This window comes from Anolis sagrei, chromosome 1, assembly GCF_037176765.1.
Source record: "Anolis sagrei isolate rAnoSag1 chromosome 1, rAnoSag1.mat, whole genome shotgun sequence".
Lineage (NCBI taxonomy): Eukaryota > Metazoa > Chordata > Lepidosauria > Squamata > Dactyloidae > Anolis > Anolis sagrei.
This window is the reverse complement of record NC_090021.1, coordinates 164686540-164708655: the sequence shown is the minus strand read 5'-3', so window position 1 is coordinate 164708655 and position 22116 is coordinate 164686540. Positions and strand designations below refer to the sequence as shown.

The 22116-nt window shown below is 39.3% G+C and overlaps 1 protein-coding gene across 3 annotated transcripts in view; it reads left to right on the top strand.

Moving 5' to 3' along the window:
• MPP4 (MAGUK p55 scaffold protein 4) overlaps positions 1-19256 on the top strand; it is a 49503-nt gene extending 30247 nt beyond the window's left edge. For 2 of the 3 annotated variants that reach the window (XM_060783206.2, XM_060783193.2), the window contains exons 11-23: positions 33-229; positions 1499-1563; positions 2915-2932; positions 3329-3367; positions 5410-5430; positions 8379-8393; positions 10750-10791; positions 12813-12983; positions 13545-13625; positions 15544-15637; positions 16808-16916; positions 17576-17710; positions 18206-19256. In XM_060783206.2, the coding sequence (XP_060639189.1) occupies positions 33-229; positions 1499-1563; positions 2915-2932; positions 3329-3367; positions 5410-5430; positions 8379-8393; positions 10750-10791; positions 12813-12983; positions 13545-13625; positions 15544-15637; positions 16808-16916; positions 17576-17710; positions 18206-18397 (1179 nt within the window). In that variant the 3' untranslated portion in view covers positions 18398-19256. The remainder of the gene's footprint in view (positions 1-32; positions 230-1498; positions 1564-2914; positions 2933-3328; positions 3368-5409; positions 5431-8378; positions 8394-10749; positions 10792-12812; positions 12984-13544; positions 13626-15543; positions 15638-16807; positions 16917-17575; positions 17711-18205) is intronic. The other variant, XM_060783214.2, reaches the window with a different exon arrangement.
• Positions 19257-22116: the final 2860 nt, after the last annotated feature.

The window sequence follows — 22116 nt, the reverse complement described above, 5'->3', positions numbered from 1 at the left end:
GATGGTGATGCATTATCTGTGCTTTGTATTAGCTCTATGTGCGTGCAATGGCAGACTACTGGCCTCTCCAGGACGCAGCCATTCCTTGTGCTGACGCAGGACTAGCCTTTAAAAAGGGAGACATTCTTCAAATTGTGGACCAAAATGACACCTTCTGGTGGCAAGCAAGGAAGGTCTCAGACCTCAGTGCCTGTGCAGGACTCATTCCTTCAAATCACCTTTTGAAGAGGTAAGGCGCATGATAAAAAAGCTGAAAGCAACACTGAAAACTAATGTGGGAGGGTTAGTAGGGAAAAATGGATTCAGTTTTTCTTTCAATTATCAATTTCTCTTTCTTAGCTTTTTCAAAAGGGAGGATAACATATCTAATAGTTTTCTCTCTAGTTACACTGTGTAACAACATTTGAAAAAAGTTCTGTTCCTAGTTTGAAAGTATTATTTCCTGTTTAATTGTGTGGTGTATAAAGTTATATGGAGATGGTATACCACACCAGTTAACTTACACCAGGCGGATAGGAAGCAAAGTAACCACTGCTAGAGATGTGGCATGCGCAAAGGGACCTATTTCCCTTTATGATAAGAATGCCTTCATCTGAAGAGTTTTTGGAACAATAATATTTATGGAAATAAGTAACATTATAGGACTAAACATCATCCTGGATGCTAGGTTAGCATTACTAATGAATGTCATAAAAGTGAATTTAGAAATTGAAAATAAAGAATTGGGGATTGTTTTACTCACAGTGGCAAGACTTATAATTGCAAGGAATTGGAATATAGTAACCAATCTCATGCTGGAAGCATGGTATGGGGAGGTATGGAGCATAGCCTTAAATGACAAACTGTCAGTGGAAATGAGAATGTCCGGGAGGAAACTAAAAGATCAGAATTTAATTCATATTGGTTGGTTTTCATTAAATATATTTTGGAGAGTGAGAAGGGAAAACAATATAACCTTGTGGGTCATGAATTTTGGATATGACATTTGTTTACTGGTTGACTCGTAAATTTATGGCAAAGGAAATGATACTTGTTCAGGCCTTGGTGTTAGGATTGTATGTTTGTAAAATGTTCATTGTTTTGTGTTCTGTTTACACTGTAAGTTATTAATGTACGTAAATAATATATAATATATAATAATAATAATAATAATAATAATAGTAATAATTCTGTGGTACTTACTTGGAAAGTAGTTGTTATACTCCAGAAACTTTGCTTTTGTGACTGCCCCAAACTATGCTGAATTGGTTGAGACTGTGAGTTATTCATTGAAAAACTATAGCAAAATGTGCTGCAGTATGTCATACAAAAACAAAGTTTTGGCAGTTTAATTCCCCTTTTTATATGTTTTTATGATAGAATCAATTAGGAAATGACATTGATAACTCAGGAACAAAAATTGTGTTACATAGTGTTACCACTCCAAGGTGGTCAGGCCTTGCCTAATGAAGATTTGGTTGAACTGTTTCCTTATGGCATTGTTGCATTTTCTTCTCAGGAAACAACGGGAATTCTGGTGGTCTCAGCCTTTCCAACCCCACACCTGCCTCAAATCAACTATTTGTAAGTATAAAGATACCCTTCATACAAGCAATATAAATGCTTCTTTAATTACAGCATAAATTTAACCTATAAATTTGACAAAAGTGGTCATCTGTTTTCCAAATTTGGCAATATAATGCATATTCTAGGTCTTCGGAGGGAATCACGCAACCCACATTTGCTTGCGGCCTGTGTGGTATACTGTATGTATGGCCCTTCTCCCAAATTTCTCCCTAGTTCAGAGCTAATAGGCTGAAAATCCCCACTTCTGTTCTTGGGGAGCAATCAAAGCTTGGCTTTAGCACAGTAGGTCAACCACCAGCTGCAGTAAATCTTGCCAACCAAAAGACAGTTTGAAGCCCAGGTCAGGGTGAGCTCCTGGCCTTTAGGTCAGTTTCTGTCTATCTAGCAGTTTTGAAAACAGCTATGTGAATAGATAAATAGGTACCGCTTAAACAAGTAGGTATTTAAGGCATCCATAAGAAAATATCAGAAAAATGCCGGCAATTCGATCAGAGGAAGTTTATGAACAAAGCTCTTTGGTATTGAAAGTGGAGCAACAGCACCCCCTCCACATGGCCAGAACCGAGCACAGCCTCCAATATGCCAAAGATGGAATGGTCCATACATACCTCTATCTATGTACAATTATCTGTCTTGTCAGTGTATAAAGGCATTGAATGTTTGCCATATATGTGTTCTGTGATCCACTCTGAGTCCCCTTTGGAGTGAGCAGGGTGGAATATAAATACTGTAAATAAATACATAAATAAATAATCATCGCTGACTGCTTTTGAACTTATTATCTTAGTTTACTGAGACCCAAGAGTCCTCTGACAGAGAAGTCTCAATGCCCATACCTGAATTGCGACTCTCCCAGACCCATGGGATGTTCTCTTGGCAGTTAAAATGAAAAATAGTGCTGTTAACACAGTGTTGTGCGATAAGGCATCCTTGAGCCAACTTATAGACATGAATCCAACATTGGCTAGGATGAGGGAGATTTCTTCCCCTCTGTTCCTCAGTCCCTCTACATTGCTCAAAAACAGCTCTGGATAAGTTTCCAGATTTTAAGGTTATGTGGAGAGAGAGAAAATGGCCACTCCTTCTGATTTCATTGACAGATCTAATTTTGTCAATGGAACGATGCCTTGGAACCTGTTCATAACCTATTTTATTAGCAGTAGCTCTCTTTTTAGCCACAAAAATGTTCAGTCAGGCCCATTTCTTTGGTTTATTTTGTCTATTAGAGGCCATCTTATATATTCTGAATGTGAGTATATGTACATTTTCTCATTTCCTAACAATGATGCTAGTCATCTCCTTAACTCTGTTTTCTTTTTGATTTCCTCTACCGGTTTGTTGTCAATAGTGAGTACTGTGGAAGAAGGTAAGCTGTGCTGCCTGGATTTCCTTCACATCGTTCACCAGCATAGATATATCACTTAAGATAATCATGATCGAATAAATTTTCATACAAATATATTATTTGTATGTAGAGGAGTGTCTAAGATAAACGTTCTAGTTTAGACTGCAAGTGTGTGCAACTAAGACCTTGGGCTACTACTTCGCTTGTTATCTTTAGCAACTTATTTTTTCTTTGTAGCAAAAAGGAAGACCTTACATAACATGTGAGGCCACGGTACATCATTGAGATGGTAGAGAAAGGTCATAGAAGTTGGGTCTCAGGTTGGATTATCATGATTGCTTCTGACATTGTGTGGGTTTCTTTAAAGCCTTGAGAGCTTGACCTTTCCTCCCCTTTTCATGTTTTTGCAATGTACAGAAGAGGACATGCAGATTGACGAGAAGTGTGTTGAAACAGGTAAGTGACTCTGGTTTGGGTGGATTGCATTTGCTGTTGGTCTGTTTTTCATTTGCACAGTTCCAAGGAAAGTTAAAACTCATTTATAAGTGAAGGAATTTGCTAAAAGGATCTCTAATGGAACGTCGGAATAAAGGTGTGCATGTGAAAAACAGAGAAATTTAGTTTATAATTTTGGTGTGGTATAGTGATTTAAGCACTAGAGACCACAGTTTGAATCCCTAATCCAGCATGGAAACCCATTGGTGTCATTGGGCTAAGTGGCACTCTCTCAGCCTCAGAGGAAGGCAAAGTGACATAATCAAAGTCTATGATAGATTTGCTTTAGGGTTGCCATAAGTCGGAAAAAACTTGAAGGCACAAACCCTGAAAAGCAAATAGGAGTATTAGAAGGAATACATAACTACAATGTCATCAATTTTACTCTTTCGTCCTACTACACAAAGAAGACTGAGGGCCCTTCTACACTGCCAGATAATCCAGAATGTCAAATCAGATAATCCACATAATCTGCTTTGAACTGAACTATCTGAGTCTATACTGCCATATAATCCAGTTCAAAGCAGATAATCTGGATTTTATAAAGTAGGGGCCTGAATAGCGAACAATGCCTTTTGTCCCCAAACTGTTGTTTGAGCTTATGGTATGGCATGTAAAAATGGAAGCAAAATTTTAAAGTTCAATTACAAGCTAGGAAAATACTACTATTTTATTAAATGAAATGTGAGGCTAGCATTTTCCTGTTCTTTGTAGGCCCGATGTAGGTAATGTGCTGCTTGCAGTCTACACACAGCTCCTAGGACACTAAAGTCTCCTGAAAGATCCCAAAAGCCTGAAATTAGGAGGACAATTGGCTGAATGTTTGAACCAAAAACTCCCAGGCCTCCTGACTCAAACTATGGCAGTTGAGGTCTCCCCACCCCCCACCCTTAGGAAAACAAACAAATTCGCCATATTTTGGGCATCTCCCAGACTTAGAAGTGTCATGATACCACTTCCAATTGTGGTATCTGTAGGTCTAAATGGGTACAGAATGGATGTGAGGTCAATCTGGCTGAGGCACCCACCACCCCATTGATCGCCAGGGTCGATAAATAGGTACAGAAACGGTTATAGGCCATATTTTTGTTGCATGGGATCACAGTACTCATTGTCCACCTGTCTTCCACAAGCAAGACTTAGATGAGCAAATGTGGGCGGTTGGTGTAATTTACATTAATTGAAGACGAAAAGGTTGTATGTCTTGGGCAACTGGCCCCAGGCCTCATGGCAGCTTCTGACTGCTTGGTTCATGTGTTCATTGAGGTGAGGATAGATTCAAAGAGACAGGAGAAACAGTCTGTTCGGGGCCATGCACTGTAGCTATGATCGAATATGCTGTGTGTTTTAAACCTAATACTATGGGGAAACAAGTGTGTGCGTGTTTTAAGGAAATCTCAACTTGGTGTTCCTCATAATATTCCATCCTTGTTCAGTTTTCAAAGGAATATTTGATTATCAAGATGCTTTTACTAAAAGGCCTAAAGTCATTAATGAATTTTATTGTTGTTGTGTCCTTTCCAACTTATGGCAACCCTATGCGAATTTTTTGGGACCACGTGTGCGTGACTCTCAAAGTACTTCCATGGCTGAGAAAGGGGTCGAACCTTTGTCTCCAGAGTACTGATCTAAAATGAAAACCAGATCAAAATACTCATGAACCTCAGCAAGGGTAATAAATACTTTTGAAACGCAATTTAGTTTGGGAGAAGATTGGTAAAGCACCCTTTTCCAGACAGAATTGTTGAATCAGTCCTGTTTGGATCCCAACCCCACAGTACAGCTGCTTTTAACTAAAAATAAGATCCAATTATGGGTTGGCCCTGTAGCCATGAACTTTGCCTTTACGTGGGGATCAGGGGAGGAAATGAGAACCTAATAGTGTCCTCTTGATGCTTCATAGATGAGAAATCCTTTCTCACGCACTGTTATAATTATCTTAGACAGCAATGGTAGTGAAATGAAATGTATTTGCTGTTTTTGCTCCCTGGATGACTTCAAAGATGAGGAGACATTTGAGTCTGGTAAGTGAAATTCTTTCTGTTATTTTGGTTGTTGATTGTACTTCTGCTCATTGTAAGAGTCTAAAAACAAACAAAAAGGGCATGCATTGCATATGATTCAACAGCTATTCCATTTTTCAATCTGTGAGCATGTGAGTGTGTAAAGACATTTTGCCACTGCCTTCCCTATGTCCTCTGAGCCAAATTCAGGCATTTTATTAACTACACTTAAAACCCATTTGAGATAAAGTGGGCTTTTGTTAGCAGAAGCATTAACTCCACTTTGCATTGCTCGCATTCATATGGCAAAAATTGTGGAACTATGTACGTGTCAGAGGGGACAGCTGGAAGGTAATGAGATTACATTACGTAAGTGTGATTGAAGGGCTAATCTACTTCATGGTACTTATTACTCTTGATGAGGAAGGAGGATCCATTTTGACACTTGGAGAGCAGAATGAATTCACACATTAAAAGCAGAAGTAGGGCAGGTTGGACATAATATCGGAAGCATATCTGCTTGTAAATGGAGCAGACTACATTTTCAGATAATGAGAATAACAGTCGCAAGTGAACATTTCTAAAAAAATTTTTTCACAGTCAATAATACTTTTTAAAATCATTGTAAAGCATATCCTGAAGGTCCATTCCTGCCACACTTCTGTTGTCCTTATGGTTACAACACATTCAGTGATTCATCAGAGTAATGATTCGCAAATTCCAGAGCACATAAAATGTTTACAGTGTATTACACACCTAGAACTTAGAACAAGGGAGTGTCTTTAACGTGCCAAAACAACAATTTATTTTTTTCCTTGTTTGTTTGTTGGTTGGTTGGTTAGTTGGTTGGTCTTCCTCTCAGGATCGAGACCAAAGGACCTCATTACCTTTAAAACTATACAACTCAAAAACCTACAAAATACAAATTGTAAAATAGAATTCAAAGTTGGAATTATTAACACAATTCAATTAAAATTGAAATTAATAAATAAAGAGCTGTTCAAAACAATTAACATCATATACCGCCCGCCCCCCCCCATCCAAAACTTGTTCAGATGCAATGTAAATGTTATTAAAGCATGAGGTTATAAAGCATATCTACAGTATATAGTTGTGTGAGTCAGATACAATATATTAGGGCCAATAGGGATGGAAATCATGTTCCTTGTCCTACATTTTCAAAGGACTGGGCAATATGATATAGGTATGCATCTGAAAAAAAGGGCTTGTATCCATGAAAGTGTTGCACAAAGCGTGTTTTAGCCATGTTCCATGCAAACGACACACAAACAAAAGGAAAAAGGAACAGAAAAACTTTACTCTTATCAGCAGAGGCAAAACATAAACTTGCAATGTTGCATACAAAATCAAACAGTGAAACAAGCTTACATATCCTTGTAAGTAACACAGAATAAGGCTTCTTCATCTTCATTCGGGAGCCCCCGGTGGCGCAATGGGTTAAACCCCTGTGCCGGCAGGACTGAAGACCAACAGGTCGCAGATTTGAATCCAGGGAGAGGCGGATGAGCTCCCTCTATCAGCTCCAGTTCCTCATGCGGGGACATGAGAGAAGCCTCCCACAAGGATGATAAAAACATCAAATCATCCGGGTGTCCCCTGGGCAACGCCCTTGCAGACAGCCAATTCTCTCACACCAGAAGTGACTTGCAGTTTATCAAGTCACTCCTGACACGACAAAAAAAAAATCTTCATTCAAATGAGAAAGCAAACATAAACCTTGAGTAAATAGATATTCCACCATAGCAAAGAGCATCACTGTTAGAGCATAGCAACATTACAGCATATTGCTTCTCCAAACTGTATTCCAAAATCCATAGTTATACCCCACCGGGTGTGGCCCAAACATGCTGGCTGACCTACATTACCAGCTGTACATAATAATTAACATCATAAGGTTTTTCTTTAACACACACTTGATCCTGCCACGACTTACTGTAACAGAAAGCTCACACTAAGATAAAAAAAACACTTGTAACTAGTTTGGAAGCCTCAGAGGAAAATTCTCTGGCTGAGAAATTTGGACTCCCTTTCCACAATGAAGGGGATTTTCATTCTAGGCAATTATAGTGCTACAATTCCATTTTAATTGCTATGGTTTCATTGCATGGAGTGTCAGGTTTTGGACTTTAGGTAGAGCTATTTAGATCTATTTAGAGTTCTCAGCTAGAGTGATCCAGTGACTCATCAAATACAAACTCCAGGATTCCACAAGATGCAGCCATAGCAGTCAAGTGGAATAATAATAACAACAATAACAACAACAATTGATGAGAAGCAACTAGAAAAGCTTACACGATATGAGGATTTAAAGCTAGAACTGCATAGGCTCTGGCACAAACCAGTAAAGGTGGTCCCAGTGGTGCTTGGCACACTAGATACAGTGCCTAAAGACCTTGGCCTGCTCTTAAAAATAATTGACACTGACAAAATTACCATCTGTCAGCTGCAAAAAGCCACCCTCCTCAGTTCTGCATGCATTATCCGCCGATACATCACACAGTCCTAGACACTTCGGAAGTGTATGATGTGTGATCAAATACAAAAGCCAGCATAATGATCTTGTTTGCGGTGTACTAATCTTGTTATGTATCAAATACCAATATTAATAATTATTTTATTTCTTAAGTAAATACTATATGGTGTAGTGTGAAATGAGCCCAGAGGTGAGAGCAATGGCCTGTCCCTGTGTGGCATTTGGGGCAAGAGGGGCATATTTCTCCAAAGAGAAAATAGTATCCTATACAGACTTGAGCTGTCATATTCTGGTCCCGATACAATGATGCATCTGGGCTGAAGGGCTAGCAGTAATTGGGAAAGCAAGACAGATACAAATAGTTGTTAGAAAGACTTCAAGTAGTCTGTTCCTTCTGCTTTAGTTGATCAGCTACTTACAATGCTAACTTTTAATCTGAGTTTTTGTTTTCTTAAATCTTGATATGACATACCAGAGGAGCTTAAAGAAGGTAACTTTCTTTTCCTTCTCTAGCTTTCAAAAAGTAAGTTACTGGATCAAGTCCTGATGGCTAGTAATATTTGGGTTTTATCCAGGATGACACATTTATTTTGTCCTTTTTGGCTATTCAGATACAAATATACAGATAAAACAATGCATAGCGTAGCTGGGGAACCTCTAATCAGGGCACATTCTCCCTCTTCTCTGAATTGGATGCCATCAGGATGTGAAACTATGCTTCTGATGTAAGGGGATGAGGCTGTGCCCCCTGCCAAACATTCGACTTACAAATGACTCATAGTTCCAAACGGGGGTGAGACAACAGGAAGTAAGAAAAATCTACCCCTCAGAAGGGAAATTCACTTCTAAAGGAGTTATCATGGGCTAAATGTGTCTCCGCTGGTTTTATCACCAATTCTTTTTTCCACAACAAGACCCTTTTTTCAATATCCAATCATCACAGAGAAAGTAAGTGAGGTGAAATCTTCTGAACAGGGGCACAGGCAGCAACAGAAACACCACAGGGGTATTAACCCTTCCCTATGTTTTCCAAAGCGAATATCTATATAAATAAATATGTAATGTTCGTTTGTGGGATTAACAGAATTCAAAACCACTGGACAAATTGACACCAAATTTGGCAGAAGATGCCTAACGGATCAACGAGTGACCATCACTCATAAAAACACTGAAAAACAGAGCAGAAGAGACTTAAAAAGCCAAAAAACCCAACAATGTTACAACTCATGCACAAAACCACATATATACACATATACACAAATATATACACACACAAAACACATATACACAGACTGGGCCATAGCAATGCATGGCAGGGGACGGCTTGTCTACATAAATAAAAATGTAATGTTCGTTTGTGGGATTAACATAACTCAAAAAACCACTGGGCGAATTGCCATCCAATTTGGCCACAAGACACCTACTAACCCAAGGAGTGACCATCACTCAAAAAATTGATTTTGTCATTTGGGAGTTGTATTTGCGGGGATTTATAGTTCACTTACAATCAAAAGGCATTCTGAACTCTACCCATGATGGAATTGAACCAAACGTGGAATACAGGACTCCCATGACAAACAGAAAACACTAGAAGGGTTTGGTGGGCATTGAACTTGAGTTTAAGAGTTGTAGTTCACCTACGCCCAGAGAGCACTGTGGACTCAAACAATGATGGATGTGGACCAAACTTGGCACAAATATTCCATATGCCCAAAAATGAACACAGATGGAGTTTGGGGGAAATAGACATTGACATTTGGGAGTTGTAGTTACTGGGATTTATAGTTCACCTACAATCTAAGAGCATTCTGAACCCCACCAATGAGAGAATTGGGGCAAACTTCCCACACAGAAGCCCCATAACCAACAGAAAATACTTAAGGGCATCCATCCAATCCAACTCCCTTCACCAGGACAAGAAAACGTAATCAAAGCCCTCCTGACAAAGAGCCACCCAGCCATAGATACAAATAGATACAAATAGATAGATATGATACACACACAGAGAGAGATATAGTACCATAGATTTGAAAGGGACCCCTAAAGAAGGACAATTATCTGTTGCATATTCCAGAGTAGGAAAACCAGACAATCTCCACATCAACACTGACAAAGAAACAAGAAATACTGTTTACCCACAAGCATAAAGAAATTACATATATTAGAAATCAATACTTTCTCATTACTTTATTTTCCAGATCACCAGACTGGGCCACAGCAATGCATGGCAGGGGACGGCTAGTGTATATATATATATATAGAGAGAGAGAGAGAGAGAGGCTAGAGTTTCACTTAAAAATGTAGCTGTTTCGATTTACATACAAATTTAACTTAAGAGCAAACCTACAGGACCTATCTTGTTCATAACCTAGAGACTATCTGTATAGCATTGCTCCACTCTCTCTGCCATCACAGAAAATGCAAGTGTTCTTCTTTGGACATACCAGACAAAACAATTTTACAACCACTCCCCACCCTACACATGGAGTCTAGATACTGGGATGGCCTAATGGATGGATTGAAACTTCATTTTAGGGAACCAAGACTCTTATCTGATGTGATAGAGGATTGTAAAGAAGACAAAAACTTAACATTTCCTGTTGTTAAGACCTGCTGCAGCAGCAACTTCTTTTAATTATTAAAACATTTTTCAAACATTTAAAGCAAGACCACATGGGTACATGAGTCCCTTTTCTTCCTTTTGCTAATATCATTGATGATTGAAACAGTACTTACTTTCATATTTTATATGTATGGCCAGGTAAAATGATATAGTTCTTGAAGACATTCTACTTTTGCATTATCTTTTTCTTGTGTTTCATGAAAGACTTTCCTTTATGTTACAGAAGAGGAAGAATTCAGTGGATCTGGTCAGCAGGTCTTCATTAGTACGTAATTGCTGCATCATTCCAGTTCAATTTCATTTTTTATAAATTTCAGATGCATTTTGTATTTCATTTCTGAATATTCCTTATTCTATCTTTATTGTGTGTGCCTCCAGTAAGCAAGGCTTTGTGAACTCTGTGTCCTTTGCTGTTATTATTTCATAATAAACCACCTTTTTCAATAAGGTTCTAGCCCAGGCATGGACAAACTTTGGCCCTACAGGTATTTTGGACTTCAACTCCTACAATTCCTAGCAGCCCGTAGACTGTTAGGAATTGTGGGAATTGTAGTCCAAAATACCTGTAGGGCTAAAGTTTGCCCATGCCTATTCTATCCCTTACAACCCCCTCTGCTGATTAAAAAAGGGGACTTTTCTAATTATTATGTAAGCTTTTGACTCATCGGCTGTACAAAAAAACTCATTAATCGATGTGAATTCATTGTAAATCATCCTAATAAATACATTAAAACTTGATAGTAAAATCCAAGAGATATATGAACATTTTAGAGGTGATGGTATGATATCTGGGACCCAGTGTTGTTAGCGTTATGCTGTTTCCGGAACGCTGCTTCAGGTATGTTGGTTGCAGAATGCAGGCGCGGGAGGATACTACGGATGTAATTTAACACGGGGGGGGGGGGGGACACAGAGATAACAGTGAAGGAATGTAAGTGGTCTTTAATGATAAATGATAAACAATGGTTTGGGAAGACCTTAAACGGGACAGAAATCTGACCCAAATGATTATTAAACGCTTACATGTTGTTGCCAGCTCACTTCTAGGCTGTCCACAAACTGGAGGACGCTATGGTATAATTCAACGTCCTTGGGAAAAATTCACGGCCACCTGCATTGTCCGAAACTACTCAATGAAGAGGATTAGACTGATTTTACACCACTCCTCGTATTTCTCCCCTCCTTTCTATCCTTCCTTCTAATACAACAACGAACTATCTTCCCGACTTTCTCCTCCTCCGTCTCTCACTCCCCCCCCCCCACTCTTGGCCACGTGGTCGGACATGTGTTCCGTTCCTTCATTCACAACCACCTTTCCGCAATCAACGTAACACTAGCGGCACTGGGTCCCAGTTATCATACTATCACCATTTTAGGAGTTGGTCTCAGTTGAAAAAAAAAAAGCATTTTTAGCTGGATTATGTTTCTTAATTACATTCTTGTAATGGGTTTTCGCATTTTACAAAACCACAGAATCCTAATCTAAACAAAAAAACCCAGTTCATTTTAAAGGGAAGATCATTTGTAAACTTTAAGAGGTACAGAACAAAGGGAGAACTTGTGAGATATAGAACAAACAGTATAGACAACAGTAGAAATGTGGGAGAAAGAAGGAAGCTTTGTCTAGGGTTCAAGCACTTAACAAAAGGCTAAGTTTGTTTTGATCCTCAAGATATCATTGAACTCCAACTCCCACCAGTCCTTGCCCATATCACTGAATGTGAAGGATGAGGAGTAGTGCAGTTCTACAATAACAATACAATATTCAGCATCAACATTTGATGCCAAAGCATAGGAACATCTGATGTGCCGAAATTTTGCAGGATAGGCCCGTTTATACAAGGATGGGATATAAGTGGCCTTCTAGATGTAATAAAATACACTATTACTACTAATAATAAGATATTATAATTATATATTTTATATTAAATGTAATATTACTAATAGTATTACATTATAATATTATAGTACAATGTAATATATAATATTAATATTGTGCGATGATAATAATATAATATGTTGTATTTACTTTTTACTTGTAAGCCACTCTGAGTCCCCTTCGGAGTGACAAGGATGGCATATAAATGTCGTAAATAAATAAATAAATAATAGGTGGAAATCCCAGCAGTCTTAGTCAGCATTGGCAGCGCTGACGGATGATAGTTGCTGTTGTCGAACAACAGCTAGAGGGCCACTTATTCCTAGCCCAGGCTAAGTTATCAATGTGTCTACCACCTTGAGTCTCTTACTGGGATTTCAAAGTCTACATCTTTCTGCTTTCCTCAGCTGGCTTCCGTAGAAGTATGCGCTTGTGCCGCAGGAAATCCCGCAACAGTCACTTACCGTGTTATGCCCGGTGTCCTGGTGGATGCTACAGTGCTGTAGCGGCGCCATATGAAGAAGTAGTGAGATATCAGAGACTCCCTGGTGACAGAAACCGATTAATTGTACTAATAGGTAAGTAGCAATAGTTTTCCAGTACCTTGGTGTACAAGACTGAAGAGCAATTGTGGTGAAGGTTTTTTGGGCTGTATGGCCATGTTCTAGAAGCATACTCTCCTGAAGTTTCACCTGCATCTATGGTAGGCATCCTCAGAGATTGTGAGATCCTATGGCAGGCATCCTCACAACCTCTGAGGATGCTTGCCATAGATGCAGGCGAAATGTCAGGAGAGAATGCTTCTGGAACATGGCAATACAGTCCGAAAAACCTATAACAACCCAGTGATTCCGGCCATGAAAGCCTTCAACAATACAATTGTGGTGAATTCAAACTTAGTGAGAAAGGCTCTTGCATTTATTCTCAAGAAATATAAGTTGCCACTTTGTTGGATTGTGTCTCTACAGTTCAAAGGAAGTCATTTAAAATATTCTCAGATGTCTCAAGAACCTTGGGCTCTATGCTACTGTTCAGGAAATTGATTACTATTTTTTCTGTAATAAATCTAACATATTTAGACTAGGGGATGTAGACCCTTTCATTCAATCCTTTAACTGATCATTTCTTGAAATATTCAGGTCCTTCCGGTGTTGGAGTGAATGAACTACGGCGGCAGCTTATTGGTATAAATCCTCATCTCTTTCAGAGTGCAGTGCCACGTAGGTGACAATTTACATTTATACTTTTAATTCTACTTGATGTATGTAACTGCTTTTTATATTATTTATATTCCAAAATTTACCTATATTTGTAAATTTTATTGATTAGCCCTTAGGTCATATCACAATACCAAACCAAACAAAAAGGCTTGATTAAACTTGATTACACTCTATACAGTAAGTTAAATAAAACACAACTAACAATAAAGTAAATAAATATGAAAAAATTAAATATATACATATTTCCATATCACCCCATCAATTATCCCAATCAGTTCCACACATGTGGTTCCCAGATGTATTGCTTTGCTTAAAAACAGTAAGCAAAGTAAAAAAAGTTAAAAAGTAGATTGGAAAGACAGCCTGGAGCGAAGGGCTTCCTCTTGATTGTTTAGCAGTAAGAGAAAACGTTTTATATGTAATATGTGGGTCTTGGCCACACATATAATTTGTTGTTCTGATATGGGATTCCCAATAAATTGTCCATTTGATATATGAACCAAGGTATATTGAAACACAGATATCCAAAAGATATTGAACTCAGTGGTGCTTACTTCTGACTGTATATCTTGAATTATAAAACACACTGAGATTTAATGAAAGATATTCAGCCAGCTGAAATACAACACTTTAGCTTTAAATTAGAATATTTTAAGAAATGTCAAAGAGGTCATAGATGCATAGCTACAAGAGAGGCAAAATTAAGGAATTTCCCCCTCTCATGAATTCTGTCATTCCAAATGAAAGTTTAATTGATTTCTCCAATTTCTACAACTTCAGGTGAATATATTAGAAATACAGTTTAGACCTCCAAAAAAAAGTGACAGGAAAATTTACTAAGGAATAATAATAATAATAATAATAATAATAATAATGCAAACAGTACATGTGGAAAAGCACTTGTGGAAAAGATCTTGGAGTCCTTGTGGACAGCAAGTTAAACATGAGCCAACAATGTCATGCAGCAGCTTAAAAAGCCAATGGGATTTTGGCCTGCATCAATAGAAGTATAGTATCTAGATCAAGGGAAGTCAAGTTCCCCCTCTATTCTGCCTTGGTCAGACAACGCCTGGAATAGTGTGTCCAATTCTGGGCAACCACAATTGAAGACAGATGTTGACAAGCTGGAATGTGTCCAGATGAGGGCAACTGAAATTATCAAGGCTCTAGAGAGCAAGCCCTATGAGGAGCGGCTTAAAGAGCTGGGCATGTTTAGTCTGCAGAAGGGCGCATGATGTCCATGCATAAATATGTGAGGGGAAGTCACAGGGAGGAGAGAGTAAGCTTGTTTTCAGCTTCCCTGGAAACTAGGATGCGGAACAATGGCTTCATACTACAGGAAAGGAGATTCCACCTGAACATTAGGAAGAACTTCCTGACTGTGAGAGCTGTTCAGCAGTAGAACTCTGCTCCAGAGTGTGGTGGAAGCTCCTTCTTTGGAGGCTTTTAAGCTGAGGCTGGATGGCCATCTGTCGAGGGTGCTTTGAATGCGATTTTCCTGCTTTTTGGCAAGGGTTGGACTGGATGGCCCATGAGGTTTCTTCCAACTCTATGATTCTATGATTCTAATGCTAAGAATTTGGGACCAACGGGAAAATCATTTGGTGGTTCTTATTTGGAGGGACACTGTCTTCATTTTGCCTCCACTATAGCTACACTATGGATCGGAGTATTTCTTACAGTATTCGAGGTAGTGTCCAGGGCTGAGGTAGTAAGTGAGAGCATCAAAATTTATGATACACATCTGAAAATTCCCCACATGCCTTTTGTATCTAGACCCCAGGGTGTTTTCACATGGGCTATTTCCAAAAACATTCAGGCAGGTAAAGTCTTGTCCCAAACTTTCTATCCTACCAGTTATTTCCAGAAAGATGAAGACATATTTAACAGTAGCACCATGTTTATTCTTTTTAAATAGATACAACCCGTGCTCAGAAGAGCTATGAAGTGAATGGCCGAGAGTATCATTATGTATCAAAGGAAACCTTCGAAAACATGGTGTACAGCCACAGGTACAGTCTGGTTTGCCTACTCTGGAACATGCAACATATAATTGTCTTTCTTTAGGGGTCCCTTTCAAATCTATGATACTATATCTGTCATATACATATGTGTGTGTGAATCATATATATCTATATCTATGGCTGGATGGCTCTTTGTCAGGAAGGCTTTGAAGATGTTTTCTTGCCCTGGTGAAGGGAGTTGGACTGGATGGCCTTAAGGCAGCATTTCTCAACCTGAGGGTTGGGACTCCTGGGAGAGGGTCGAGAGGGGGGTGAAGAGGGGTCGCCAAAGATCACCAGAAAACACAGTATTTTCTGTTGGTCATTGGGATTCTGTGTGGCAGTTTGGCCCAATTCTATCATTGGTGGGGTACAAAATGCTCTTTGCTGTTATTGTTGTTCATTCGTTCAGTCGTTTCTGACTCTTTGTGACCTCATGGACCAGTCCATGCCAGAGCTCCCTATTGGCCATCACCACCCCCAGCTCCTTCAAGGTCTTTGATTGTAGGTGAACTATAAACCCCAGCAACTACAACTCCCAAATGTCAAGATCTATTTCCACCAAACTCCATCTGTGTTTATACTTGGGCATATGGAGTATTTGTGCCAAGTTTGGTCTAGATCCTTCATTGTTTGAGTCCACAGTGCTCTCTGGATGTAGGTGAACTACAACTCTAAAACTCAAGGTCAATACCCACCAAACCCTTCTAGTGGGAGTCCTGTGTGCCAAGCTTGGTTCAATTCCATCACTGGTGGAGTTCAGAATGCTCTTTAATTGTAGGTGAACTATAAATCCCAGCAACTACAACTCCCAAATGACAAAATCAAAATTTTGAGTCATGGTCACTCCTTGGGTTAGTAGGTGTCTTGTGGCCAAATTTGGTGGCAATTAGTCCAGCGGTTTTTGAGTTATGATGTCACTCAAAACAAATAGAACATTTTTTAATATATAGATTAGTTAACGTACTTTTTCTTATTCAAAAACACGTAACAAAACGAAATTGGGGAGGGGAGACCAGAACAGATTATTAGCATTTCGATGGGGAAATTCACTTTGAGATAAGAACATTTTGAGTTAAGAGCTCAGTCACATAACAAATTAAATATGTCAAGGTATTACTGTGTTTTATTTTAAGCAGGCCTTCCTATTTTGTTCTCCTGTGTTTACTACATTTGCAGGATGCTGGAGTATGGAGAGTACAAAGGGAACTTCTATGGCACAAGCACCGATTCAGTCCGTGCAGTTCTTGATGCTGGGAAGATCTGTATAGTTGATTTAGAGCCTCAGGTGAGTCAGAAAGAGAAGTCTTTTTTGTCATTGTTTCATGGACTAAACAGTTAATTCCACATCCTCTGCAATTGTCCTCATCTGTCAGAAACAGACTCAATTGAGCTTTCACCATTCAATTTTTTCAACAGTATTAAAAGTGTCCCAGTTTTCCTCTCCTTCTCCCATTATTTTCCTTTGTCCTTAGCTTCCTTAATTGCTGCAAACTGAGTTCAAAATCGCACAGTAGTTCTCGCATATTTAACTAAGCAAAGAGAAGAGGCAGAGCCTTGCCCTTCCCAGGAGGCTGTAGCACAGGTATGGGCACACTTCGGCCCACCATGTTTTGAATTTCAACTCCTACAATTCCTAACAGCAGACTGTTAGGAATTGTGGGAGTTGAAGTCCAAAACATCTGGAGGGCCAAAGTTTGCTCATATCTGCTCTAGCAGAAGCAAACTGTTGCAACCTCTTCAACAAGTGTGTTTTTCCTCATTGAATATTTCTAGCCATCTTGGCCACATCCTGGTATCATTTGGCCCATATGTGTCCTAGTTTGCATCTGTTAAATGTTATTTAAATGAATAAAACCTATACACAAAAAGTTCACCATCTTGAACTAAAATGACATGGTATTTGTTTTGTTTCATTTTTAATTTATTTTTTGCTTTGTGCTGCAGAACATTCAGCTGGCCCGTACGCATGAACTGAAGCCCTACATTATATTCATTAAGCCATCCAGTGTCAGCTGCATGAAACAGTCCCGGAAAAATGCCAGGATGATTACAGACTATTATGTGAACATGAAATTTAAGGTGAGACTGGTGAGGAAGTTAAAGGCAATCAGCTTTATGTGGCATTCCTTGACTCAAAAGCACTTGCCTTGGTATTTTTTAACCTTCCAAAAAGAAAGCTTTATTTCTTTGAGGTATTTGCTTTGAGATAAGAGCATTTTGAGTTAAGAGCTCAGTCACAGAACAAATTAAACTCTTGTCAAGGTATCACTGTATCATACATGGCACTGAAATGCAATTAAAAACTAATACATATTTATGTTTTTATGCATATTTTAATCTATATTAATGTAAAGTGTACTTATATTTGGTTCATTATTATTACATACTATTTACAGCTTATGAAATTAAACAAAAACATATCAGAGTAACTATTACTCAGAGATACATATATTGACATCTTATGAGAATAGATGGTGTGTTGATTTTGAAGTCAACAGCAATAAAACAATTCCACTAGGTTCAATATCATTTCAGGAGATGACTTTAGCCCTTTTGTTCAATTGCTCTCTATAGGAAGAAGACTTGCAGGAGATGGAAGAATCAGCTAAAAAAATGGAAACTCAGTTTGGCCAATTCTTTGACCAAGTGATTGTGAATGACAACTTACAGGAAGCTTGTCTTCAGTTGCTGTCTGCTGTACGTCGAGCACAGGACGAACCTCAGTGGGTCCCAGCAACATGGATTTGCTCAGAGAATCAGCCATAATTTCCAAGACTAGACAGATTTACACTGATTGTATAGAGTTCATGCTTCACTACAACATTAATCATAATGCTGGGACTGCCAGATAAAATATATCTTTGTTTAAAGGGATTTTGGAGATGATTCAAGCAAGAAGCTATAAAATTCTTGGACATAGTCCATATCACTTTGAGCCAGGAACTAAAGCTTAATAAACCAGCAACTGAGCAAGCAATATGCTGATGCAATTCACTCCTTTTTGGTGTAGGGAGATAAACAAAATATTTTTGGGGTTTTTTTTGTCTAAACCAGTGGTTCTCAACCTGTGGGTCCCCAGATATTTTGGTCTACAACTTCCAGAAATCCCAGCCAGTTTACCAGCTGTTAGAATTTCTGGAAGTTGAAGAACAAAACATCTGGGAACCCACAGGTTGGGAACCACTGGTATAAACAAACTAAACTAGACAATTATAGTAGTATTATATTGCTTTAATTGCCACAGTTCCACCTTACGGGGTCCTGGGATCTGTAGCTTGATGTAGTATTTACTGCTTGTGATGGCAGAGATCTCTAGGGCTGGAGTTCAGGATAGTTCATTAGAAAACCGTCACCACCCAAATCCTGTGGGATGGAGTCATGGCCATTAAACTGTGGATGCATGCCAGAATCCACAAGGCAGTAGCACACCTCATTTCACTGTCTGGTTTATCAAACCAAAACTCATGGCTTAAAGTGAAGAGAAATGAAACCACTATGTGATGTGGTGTCCTTAAACACTGTGTATTCAGTAACATTAATTTGGTTCCAAAACACTGTTAGGTTGTAGTGTCAGAATGTAATGTAATTGTTATGGGGAAAAATTAAAAGAATTTATTTTGTTGCATTTATCTGTTTGAGCCAGTTGTAGTCATCATATTGTTTTCCACATTTGGGGATTTTGTAAGATTTCTTCTCCTTTCAGCATTCAGAAGTTTGAGAATTCCCTCCCGCCCCCAAAAAACATAAGTTAACAAGACAGTCTTTTGTGCTATAAACTATCTCTTCTTGGTTGTTGACAGTTATTTAGTGGGAATGACACCAAGGAAGAGGAGTTTTCTTTGCATTCATTTCTGGCCTTGGCCAATTCGCAAACATCAAGGTTCCAGGATCACTTTGTGACACCATGTGACCCACAGAAGGAAAAGTGCTGCAAGAATGGCTGTTAGTCATCTCAAGATGCTCCAAGGATTAGGGTTAGGGTTATTAGTCAATCAGCTCCTGATTTGTCTGATAAAACCTTGGGACTTTAGGCGATCCCTCGCTATTCGAGTAGGATTGTCTTCCAAGATTGGTGTACTGGAGGTGGATCCGTAGGTGGCTGTGGAGCCCTATTCTTGACCTGCATCTTCTCCCGCAGTGAGGGCATTGGTTTCCAGGTGGAAGGCGGTCCCGGTTGGAGTTGGCTTGATATGCCTTCCTCTTGGCACGTTTCTCTCTTTCACCCTCCATTCGTGCCTCTTCTTTTTTTTTTTTTTTAATAATTTTTTTATTGATTTATCACATTTATTACATACTATTGCATTTTATACATCAACCTCTTTAACATGTTGTTTTATTGTTTTGCTTTGACAATTCCCCTCCTTTTCTCTTTTTTTTTCCTTTTTTTTCCCCCCCGCCACAGTACTCCCCTCCACCCGTCTCAAGCCACCATTCTTACATTTCATCTGTCCAAAATTTCATTTCTTCTTGTGACGGTAATTTTCCTTCCTTATTTTTTAATCCATTCGTGCCTCTTCAAATTCTATAGCACTGCTGGTCACAGCTGACCTCCAGCTGGAGCACTCAAGGGCCAGGGCTTCCCAGTTCTCAGTGTCTATGCCACAGTTTTTGAGGTTGGCTTTGAGCCCATCTTTAAATCTCTTTTCCTGTTCTCCAACGTTCTGTTTTCCATTCTTGAGTTCGGAGTAGAGCAACTGCTTTGGGAGACAGTGGTCAGGCATCCGGACAACGTGGCCAGTCCAGCGGAGTTGATGGCAGAGGACAATCGCTTCAGTGCTGGTGGTCTTTGCTTCTTCCAGCACGCTGACATTTGTCCCCTTGTCTTCCCAAGAGATTTGCAGGATTTTCCAGAGGGAGCACTGATGGAATCATTCTAGGAGTTGCATGTGTAGACAGTCCACATCTCACAGGCATCTAGCAGGGTTGGGAGGACAATAGCTTTATAAACAAGCATCTTGGTATCCCTACGGATGTCCCGATCCTCAAAGAGGACCTAATCTACAACTGAAACTTGGTGCCGTCCAGAGGGCAACTTGGTGACTGACATTGTACAACAATTCCTTGAATATAAACAGATTGTAACAGCTGGCTTAGAATGTAATGACATATCGCACATACATATGTATTTATTTATTTACAGTATTTACATACCACCTTTCTCAGCCCTTGGGGGGGCTCAAAGCGGTTAAATGTTTTTCCCCTGACATTAAGTCCAGTCGTGTCTGACTCTGAGGGTGTAGTGGTCATCTCTATTTCTAAGCCGAAGAGCTGGCGTTGTCCATAGACACCTCCAAGGTCATGTGGCCAGCATGACTGCACGGAGCGCTGTTACCTTCCTGCCGGAGTGGTACCTATTAATTTACTCACATTTGCATGTTTTCGAAGTGCTAGGTTGGCAGAAGCTGGGGCTAACAGCAAGAGCTCACACCGCTCCCCACATTCGAACCAGCAACCTTTTGGTCAGCAAGTTGAGCAGCTCAGTGGTTTAACCTGCTGTGCCACCGGAGGCTTCTTAGTAACATTATGTGACATGATTTTTGTTCCTGGGTTGTAAATGTCATTTCCTTTTTCTTTTCTTTCAAAAAGATAATACACCAACCATATATATTGCAGAAATATACAGGGTTAGTCAAAATGCATAGGCCAATAAGCCATTCAATTGAATGGCTTATTGGCCTATGCATTTTGACTAACCCTGTACACATACACATACACATACGTAGACAACCCGCCACCCACAGTAGTTACCCCTCAACCCACCCCCAGTGCTATCCGCCACCTTGGCTTCTGTCACTGATCCCCGCAGGATTTATGCACATCTTGTTTAACCCTCTATACTTCTAATTCAATAAATTCCTCTTGTTTTTATTTCTTTAGCTCTCCCATCAAGTATGCTAAGGCCAGCTTCCAGTTTCTTTCAAATATTTCATGACTTTCATATTTTAAATTGCTAGAAATCTTAGCCATCTGTGTGTAATCCCACAGTTTATCCTTCCAATCATTGATGCTTAATGTTTTCTCCCCTTTCCAGTCTTTGGCAATTGTAATGCGTGCAGCCACAAAGCTGTACAAACAAAATTCTCTCTCTGGTTGTTCAGTGTGTCCCCAGGTGTTTTGGCCTACAACTCCCAGAAGTCCCAGCCAGTTTACCAACTGTTAGGATTTCTGGGAGTTGAAGGCCAAAACATCTGGGGACCCACAGGTTGAGAACCACTGATCTAATCTATCCCTGAATATCCCTAATAGGCACATCCCTGGGTTCTTTTTTTTTACTTTGTTGTGAATCATTTTATTTGTTTCCTTTATTATTCTTTTCCAATAGACCTGCACCAGTTCACAAGCCCACCATCCATGAAAAAAGTCCCTTTCTTTGTTTTGCAATAAATGTCATTTCCTAATTGGTTCTATTATAAAAAAACATGGGGAAAGTTGATGAAATTGCAAAAACTTTGTTTTGGCGGGACATTCTGCAGCACATTTTGCTG